The sequence below is a fragment of the Capsicum annuum genome, chromosome 11 (assembly GCF_002878395.1).
Source record: "Capsicum annuum cultivar UCD-10X-F1 chromosome 11, UCD10Xv1.1, whole genome shotgun sequence".
Taxonomy (NCBI): domain Eukaryota; kingdom Viridiplantae; phylum Streptophyta; class Magnoliopsida; order Solanales; family Solanaceae; genus Capsicum; species Capsicum annuum.
This window is the reverse complement of record NC_061121.1, coordinates 232,222,866-232,232,455: the sequence shown is the minus strand read 5'-3', so window position 1 is coordinate 232,232,455 and position 9,590 is coordinate 232,222,866. Positions and strand designations below refer to the sequence as shown.

Genomic DNA, 9,590 nt, shown 5'->3' with positions numbered 1-9,590 from the left:
GCTTGAGCATCATATTTTTTAGTATTCGCTGGATGAAAAACATGTTATCCCCTTTGGTTTTGGTGGTGCATGTTACCTCTCTGTGGTCTTGATATATCCAATAACTGTCTTGGAACCAATTCTAAAGAAAAGATGCATAAGTTGATCTCTAAAGTTTAATATGATAGTTTCTTACAAATAAAGAGACATAATATGGCGTACCTTAAAGAAATTCCTTTGTCCATTCTCTTCTACAATACTGTGGGCTGGTGGTTAATGAAATTTGAATTGATCATAGAAGACTAGGGTTCTTCCGAGTAAAACGAAAAGAATTAGGCATTTTCTCCCCATTCGTGTAAGCCAGTAGACAAAGTTTCTCAGAATGTGTTTGGTGGGAGGTAGCAAGTACCTAGTGGATTAGTCGTGGTGTGTGCAAAATGGTCCCAACACCATCTTTATAGAATTAAATTCTATGGAGCTTTTATGTTTAAAATCGCTCTGGTAGTTGATCCTTTGTCCTCATTGTGAAACTTCCGACTTTCAATTACTAATGAACGAAAGTAGAAGCCAAAAGGACGAGATATTTTTGAGGGACAATCAATGTCGTATCATGAAAGAGACGGTGCAAAGCCTTTTAGATATTTCAAAACATTCTGGAGGGACAATCTTAAATAAGCCATTCGTGCTAATCAAGTGGTAGTATAAAACCATTTTTTTCTTTTCTTTTGGAAACACAAGAAGGTTGAGCATATTTCAAAGCCACAAGTGACGTGCAGCAAATTGTAGACCTATTTATATCTGTTTCCTTATTCTTTACTCTTTTAAGTTTCAAATATTTATCTCAATTCTTTGAAGGGGGAGCATTTGGTGGAAATAGAGGAGTCAGACCAGTTCCACCAGAGAAAGGAGTTTTCCCATTAGATCACAAGCATTTATGTGACCAGGTAGAGTCCTTTCAAGCCTCGTAGTTAATTTATTTTTGTGATGTCTTTTTGAGTCACTTTTTATTTTAATTAAGAAAGATGGAATTTGTTGTGATAGACAATAGATTTTATGTGGGACATTCAATTTCTTTTCTTATTTTCTTTTCTTTTTGGTATATTTTAGGAGAAGAAAGAATACCTCAATTGTCTTAAATCTGCCGGTCATAAATCTGAGGGGCGTAGACATCTCTCTGAAAAGTACCTGGAGTGCCGCATGGAGAAGTAAGTTCATTTGTTTGATTTGGAAAACTTCTGACACTGCTTCATTCTATTTAAGTATACTTAAGCACAGAACTGAATGTAGTCATCAAAGGTCTTGCACTTGCTTTGGTCAATGCCTTTAAAGTATTCAAGTTTGTGTAACTTTCATCTAGCAAACTTTTAAATTCATTTTCTATATTCTCGAATTGTGCAACTTACGCCTAAATTTTGTCCACTAGAGCAAAAGGTGAAAAGTTTCCTGACGTAAAACATGATCAATCATCTGAGATGGTCGTGTCTCAACAGTTAATTAATATGGTTATGCTTCTAGTAGGGAATGATGCACATTAGTTGGAATTAGGACACTTGTTCTCTCACATTACTTGATAGTGCAACTTCAATTTTTTTTCCGACTTATCAAAAGAAAAATCATCTATTTGGTGTTTTTATGAGTTATGTGATGCATATCTACAGAAGACATGAACGATACAACATTGGTGCTCGAGATTTTGAATTTATTGCAAGTCATCCCCTGCATGTGATAGTTTAATTTGGACATATGTTACTTGGCATAAGTAGCAGTAGTCTAAACACGTGAAATACTAAAGTAAATTCTCGCTTTTTCCTTTGTAACGACATAAGGCTTTGTTGTGGTACTTAAACACATGTCAATAGAGGTCCTTTGTGTTTTCTTTGAGTTATGTAACCTGAGTTATGTGGATAAATAAATTGAATGTATAAATATTTCTATTCAACAACAGTATGCATGTTACAAAGGAAGCCTATTGGTGTTTCTTCTACATCTCTATCTCTATCAAATCCGCGACCTTGTCTAAGGGTCGCGAAAAATGATGATCAAAGAAAGAAAAAGGCAATATTATCAAGAAATATCGAAGAGTGGATGAATGTGTCGATGGTGGACATTGTAAAGAATTTGAAACAAGCTCCATTGTTTGTCCATGTTTACGCAAATGAGAATGATGAGAGAGGAGGACAAGTAAGACAAAGACCATGGATTAAAATTGAGAGAGCCATGTTAGAGAAATGGCCAATGATGAAAAGTGAATGGGAAAGTGGAAAAACAACCACCCCAGATGGACTAATATTTGTTCAAGAACTTCGCGATGATGATGAGGAAGAAAATCGAAATGTGAATTTAGTTGAAGACTCAGATTGAAGTGTTGACAAAATCTTGGGGAGTAATTGTACAAGAAAAGGGAATTGAATTTGGACCTACTTGTTATTGGTTGAAGACTAGCAGAGTTTTAGGGATAGTGCTTTGAAACAGTTTAAGAGTTGTTGATTGTGAGGGGGAAAAAAAGTGTTCTTGTGAGTTGGGACCCCCCCACCTCCCACCCCCACGGCTCGATGGCTCGGGAACAGTTCAATTTGAAAAAAATGGAACGAGGAAAATAATATGACTGTATTGTTCTATCGAGATGATGATTCTGCTAGTGTATGTCCTCATAATTCAGTTTCTAAGTGAATTTGGGTGTCAAATTGTGATAGTTTGTAGGCTTTATTTCTCATCTCACATTGATATTTACTTTTTGTCAATTTTATGTATATATACGTATCGATTTTTAGTATATACACTTTATCTATAGACATATATAAGTAGACTTGTTTGCGAAGTGATGTTAGATGAAACCCCTTGGACAGGGTGGTGTTGTGCACGCCAAGAAGAAAAATCTACAGAATCCAATAATATGTCTTTCTTTTTACCTGATATTGGCCTCTTAGGGATCGTTTGGTTATTGGGATTAGGATTGTAATTTCGGCATAAAATTTGGAATTCACCTAAATGAAATCCATGTCTCCTTCATTTGGGTCGAGAGGGAGAGGAATTGGACTTTGCCTCTTCTATTACATTTACATTACATTACCGGGAAGTATTTAACTCGTATCAGGTCAATGGTAGTACCTATACGTTCTTATTTGTAACGACAGTGCCGCAACAATTATGCCTCAGTACCAACTAATTCCAATAGCAACAGCAACCAACTAATGCAACACAGCAACCCAACATCACAGACACAAACAAATTCCAGAAACCAGAAATTCAATTATGCAAATTCCAGAAAACAGAAATCAGTGCAAAATTGCAAATTCCAGAAACTTGAGAAAAAAAACCCATAATTCACACACCAGCAAACAGATCAGCAAAAAATCCTAAACCCTAAAAATATCAATTATGACAACTCCAATTCACAAAACCCCAAATTAATCACCACAAAAAAAAAAAAAAAAGTCTTCAACACTTTCAGTCCAAATACTTCAAACAAACACCTAACATAGACATACACCAAAACCCCCAAATCACAACGAACATAAATTATTACCTGTGAGCGCAACAACAACAGCCGAGCATCAAATCGTCTTTGTCCGCCTCTAATCTCTCGAGTTTTCAGCAAATGTTAAGCTTGAACCTTGAATCTCTTTAATTTTCAGCAAGCCGTCTTTGACCGTCTACTGATATTATCGGTTTGAGAGACAGAGAGAGTGAGAGAGTGTGAGGCGTAGTGACTGACTTTCGAAATCAGAAATGAAATTCAGCAAATCGTTTTGGGTCTACTGATATTATCGTACTTTGATAGAAAAGCGCGGAGTGAGAGAGTGAGAGGCGGAGTGAAATCAGAAACGAAAAATATGAAATGTGATAAAGTGAATCTCTTTCTTCCTAGTGTAAGTAATGACGGTGGGCTGGGCTTGGGAAATGGGATTTAAATAAGCATTTAATTCATTAAGTGGTTGGGCCCTTGAGAAGTTGGGAAATGTAATTATAATGAACAACAATATCATATTCAGTAAAATCTCATTAAGGAACTATTTTCGACAGATTCTCACCTCAAGGTATGATGGATGAAGGAGCTACTATAAAGATTGTTCTTTTTGTGGGTAATTAAAACTAGAAAATTAATACGAGATTGATATGATGTAATTAGAAATTAATCGAAAGAATGTGTAGATTGTTTAAGGTAACTTGGACTCTAAATTAATTATATGAGTTTGTTTAGGATTCTTATTTGACTTACCAAAAATAGGAAAAATTTGCTTAACCGCGTATACTACTCTTCTTCTTCGTTAGTTTTACTTGTTTCGCCATTGAAACATCTGACTTATATAATTGAAGCAATTTAGCACAATCAACGACACAAAAATAACATGATTAGTATTTATTTATTATCGTTTTCTTTACAGAATCTAGAAAAAAATGGCGTTTAAGCTAATAACAACAATTTTAGTTTACATAGGAAATTATTACACCTGATACTTAAGATATGTTTACCAAAAAAAAGATACTTAAGATATAAAACTTGAAGAAATAATGCATTAATAGCTGGATAATTTATTGTTGAACAATTTTAGTTACGGTTGAACACAATTAGTAACGTTTATATTTTTACTTCAAAAAAGGACAGTGGACATAATTTTAGATTGACATAATTCCTATGCTTTTGTATTACAACAATAATTCTTAGAGAATATATTATTTTTAAGTTAAATTTATGCTATTTTTTGAACATCTAATAATTATCATGCAGGACACTCTTGAAAGTTTTAACTTAAAAGAGCAAAATGCAAAAGGAACTGAAGGTTCCTTGGAGGAAATAGAAAGTACCGTGAATGAAATTGTATCTTTTGTTCTTCAATCAGGTGATGAAGAATCGAGAGAACCTTATATCGGTATGAAGTTCCAGTCACTTGATGTTAGATTTAAGTTTTATCTTGATTATACTCATCATAATGGCTTTAGTGTGCGTAAAAATAGAATTACTAGATCAAGAAAACATAAATCAATGATTGATCGAGAGTTTGTTTGTGCAAAAGAGGAATTTCACTCAAAGAAAAGTCTTAAGAGTGATAAAAAACGAGATGAGACTAGAGAAGGGTGCAAAGCGATGATGTATTTGTCAAAGAAAGAAGAAGAAAAGTGGGTTATAGCTAGGCTTGTTTTGAATCATAATCATGAACTTGCTTCTCCTCAAAGCCAAATTTTTTTGCGATAAAAAAAAAATTTAGAGGTACAGAAGAATTTTATTGATCCTTTAGAGAATTCCGGTATTCGTCCAAGTAAAATTGTATCAATGTTGATTACTCAGGCTGGAGGTGTAGAGAATCTGAATCTAACTGGACGAGATATCCAGAATTATTTTGAGTACTAAAAGGAAAAACTATCTTGAAAGAGAAGATGCACAATTGATGTTGAAATACTTTCAAAAGCATCAATATGATAACCCGAGATTCTTTTATGCAATACAAATGGATGTAGAGGACTAGAGGGTCATATAGCTAATTACTTTTGGGTCGATGCTAGGGTCTAAGATAGCTTACAAGAATTTTGGAGATGTTGTCTTATTTGATTCTACTTACTTGACAAATAAATATAAGATGCCTTTTTTCCCATTTACCGGAGTTAATAATCATTTTCAATCCATTTAATTTGGTTATACTCTTTTATGGGATGAAACAGAAGAAACTTTTCGATGGTTACTTCACACTTGGCAAGAGGCAATGTTTGGTGTTTCTCCCCGTACGATAATCACAGATTAAGATGTTGCAATAACAAATGTTGTTGCAAAGGTGTTCCCAAATAGTGCACACCACTTTTGTATGTGGCACATTGAGAAGAAGATTCCTGAATATCTAAGTCATATTTTTCATAAATTTGATGATTTTCAAAATGAGTTTAAAAAGGTTTGCATTGTACAAATACTCCTGAAGAATTTGAAGTTGCTTGGATTGATATAATGGAAAGGTATAATTCGGGAGAACATAGTAGGTTGCATAGTGTGACGCCCCGTAGCGTTCTTGACACAATACCGCGTTTGGTAGCATGCTTTAGTGCCAACAACCTGAAACTTTCTAAGTGTTGAAATAACTTAGCCTTATTTTAAGATTTTAAACTTCAATGATTTCAAAATCAATCTTTCCGACCCCGAGATGTGAATTTTTAAGTTGAATTATATTCGAGGGGTGTAAGGGGGTGTCTCGGGTAGATTTTAAATTTTTCGGATAATGTTTGGGACGTGTTTGGGTAAGAAAATCTATGGCTCCACGCGATATCGACACGTCGCGTCGATGATTGCATCGGCAGGCGACACGTCGCATCGCTGAACGCGTCGGATACCCAGTTTATGTATTAAAATTTTATCGGGTCTAGAAAGATATTTTTGTCTATTTACCTCGTTATAATTCAGCCATAACACGAGATTTAGTCTTGATTGAGGCATAATATATCAAAAACCATTCAAATTACTTCAAAACAAAATCCTAACTTCCCTCCCATAAATCAAGGTTTCATCTTCCAAGTCAAGATTCCAAAGAAAAGAGTCAAGGTTAGGGTTTCTTTAGTTGAATTAAAGAACCTAAGGTATATGAGACTACTCTAAAAATTTTGGACATAAGTTTAAATGTTTTATCAAAATTTAAGATCCCCAAGTATGTTATATAATGAAGTATTCGATATTGTTTTTGAAAAGTATGCATCATGGGATGGTTTTGATGAAATTATATGTTGTCTTGAATCATTTTTTATGGAAACTGAATTATAACTATATATACATATGATTTCGTATATTTTGTAAGATTGATTGAGAGCATGAGTATGAATTCTCTCTCTTGTTGCAAACTAAAATTTATATTTTCTTTGTAAATGATTTGGAATGCATGCATTAAGGTTTGAAAATGATCTTCTTAATATCATGGTGTTTGACATGGTTTATATTTGATGAGAGAGAGTTTTCTTACTATAATTATGTTCTTGCTTTTTAAAGAAAAAGAATTGTATGTAATTGAATAAATTGACATGACCACCGCATGTTTTTAAGTCTTGCAAAAGAGGTTGTTTGCATAAGTTTTTCTTGAGATTTCAAAGTGTTGACTCTATTGTGATGTTATGAACCTTAGGTGGTCATGTGCATGTTTTGAATATGATGGGCTGTGAATTTGACATGATATGGACTTGTAAGTCATGGTATGACGATACCCGGTGATAGTATGCCCTTAACAGCACAAGTGATGAATGTTTTGAATGTATGAAGAATGGTTTTAAATAACTAAAATTGGGCCTAAAAAGAGATAGATAATTTCTCGAAGAAAGCGTTTGAGTGCAAGGGTTCATTGCTGGAAATCGAGTTTGCCGATTTGGGTGACATGATTGGCTAATGCCAATGTATACTTGTCCTTGAGACACTGGTATACTAGAATAGAAATTAGGACTCCAATCCTTATGGCATACTTGGATTGGGGGCTTGGCCATCGAGTTATGGGCAGATTTCATATAGCCTGCAGGATTGTAGAAATGTAGAATGTACCATCTATCTCAGTGTAAGTCATGATTTCAAGGGAAACATTTGAAGATTTTAATTAATGTCCATGTGTTTTACGTAAACTACGTGTAATGTTTCGATAAATGCTCTCATTTACTTTGTATAGAAACATATTATTTTGAGTTGTTTCACATACCAGTACATATGTATTGACCTCCTATATCTCTGGATCCGAGGCACAGTCCCGTGGTTTCGTCCAGCAGTAGATCAGTGCGTGTCAGAAGTTGCAATTGAAAGGCCTGATTTTCAGTTTTTTGTTGTTTCTTCTGTTATGGTCTACTGGGGACCTTGTCCAATTTTAGATATAATGTTGGTTTCTGTGTATTAGAGATTTCACAGACGGTTGTTAGATGTTGTTAGAAGTTATGAATTTCATGTTGAATACATCCCTTTGAATTAAATTATTTGACCATGATTCCGTATCGATGTGTATTTTTGCATTGTCTTTTATGTCGTGTGAACATGTGTATGATATCCAGAAAGTGAAGGGCGCTCGGACCTTCATAGTTCGGGAGTCGTGACACATAGGATATACGCAATTTGTGAGAAATGGATTCCAGCATATGTTCGAACTGTTTTTTGTGTTGGGATGTCAACAACTCAAAGAAGTGAAAGTATGAATAAGTATTTTAAGGATTATCTCAACTCTAGTACACCAATAGGGGTATTTGTAACGCAATCTAATAAAGTTGTTGACACTAGGTATGACAAAATAAGGGAAAAAGATTATAAGACAAAACATTCAAAGGCTATCTTGAAAACTATATATCCTATGAAGGATGAAGCAGCCAAAATATATACCAGAAAAATATTTCAAAAATTTCAAGAAGAATTGATTCAATCTCAAAAATTTATTTCAGAAAAGATTGAGATTTGGGATGGAATACACATCTATAGTGTGCATTTGTTTCAAAGATAGATCCCGACCTACATTGTTAAATTGAATCTTGTATCAAAAGAAGCTACTTGTTCTTGTTACAAGTTTGAGTTTATTGGTCTTTTATGTAGGCATGTGCTTATGGTATTTATAAAGAAGCAAATTCACTCACTTCCACCATGTTATCTATTGGATCGATGGACAAGATATGCGACCAAAGAAAAAGTTAATGACATCTTAAATACAAGATCGCATGTGGATAATTTAAAGTCCTCCATTGTATGATTCAATAACATTATGATGCATTCTCTTGGACTTTTTGTACGAGCTACTCGATCCGAAAAGCACTATACATATGCATATCAAAGATTGTTGCAACTATGTAAAGAACTTGATGAACTTCCATATGAGGATGAAAATGATAATGTATGTGATAGTCAAGTTAACGAGTCAAATCTTAATTTGAACTCAAGCGAACAAAGACAAGATATTGGTTTGCTTGATCCTCCATGTGTGGCAACTAAAGGACGTCCCAACTCTTTGAGAAGGAAAGGCGGTTTGGAAAGTTCTTGAAAGGTTAAAAAAAACTCTTCTGAAAAGCAAAAAAAGATAACCAAAATTAAAAAAAAAAAAAAAGACAAGGGAGTAAGGTAATTTTGTAGTTTGATCTTTAATTGACGCTGTCAATTTGATTCAGTAGATTAAAATTTTGACTCATATTCAATAACTTATATATCTGTTTCCATTGTACAGGTCAAACACAAATATTGAAATGGAATCTAAAAGCATAGAAACACTCCTCAATCTAGAGCCTTCAATGGTAAAATTTTTCTTACAATAAGTTATATCAATCTCGATAAGAACTTATTCTTAAAGCGTCATTTTATTTTCAACTAATAAATTTCTTTTTTTGTTTATTCTTTTTTCTTTTAAGCAATTACCATCATATTTAGAATCTATTCAAGGACAAAATGGCGTTGGCGATTCATATCCCATCTCTTTTACGGTGGGTTTTTTTTACTTCATTCTCATGTATTTAAAAAAATATATATATTTTTCTGACAATAGTTAGAGTGTAAATAGTCTTGAATTCAAGATCTGCTTCTGTGCTAATTTCTTAAACCTTCTCTAACCATTTCCCGTTTTAATAGATGCCAGTAAGGAATTTAAGATGACTTCTTATTCAATTTGGATTGGCAGATTGTCACGAACTCTGGG

General features: G+C 33.9%; 1 protein-coding gene and 1 pseudogene across 1 annotated transcript; both read left to right on the top strand.

Annotated features, from left to right (window-relative positions):
- The first annotated feature begins 1,929 nt into the window (after positions 1–1,929).
- On the top strand, positions 1,930–2,516 carry LOC124889002 (annotated as a pseudogene).
- Positions 2,517–4,702: 2,186 nt separating this feature from the next.
- On the top strand, positions 4,703–5,173 carry LOC124889001 (protein FAR1-RELATED SEQUENCE 5-like). Its single transcript, XM_047400289.1, has one exon. It carries the CDS (start codon positions 4,703–4,705, stop codon positions 5,171–5,173), a length of 471 nt encoding a protein of 156 aa, XP_047256245.1.
- The last annotated feature ends 4,417 nt before the right edge of the window (positions 5,174–9,590 follow it).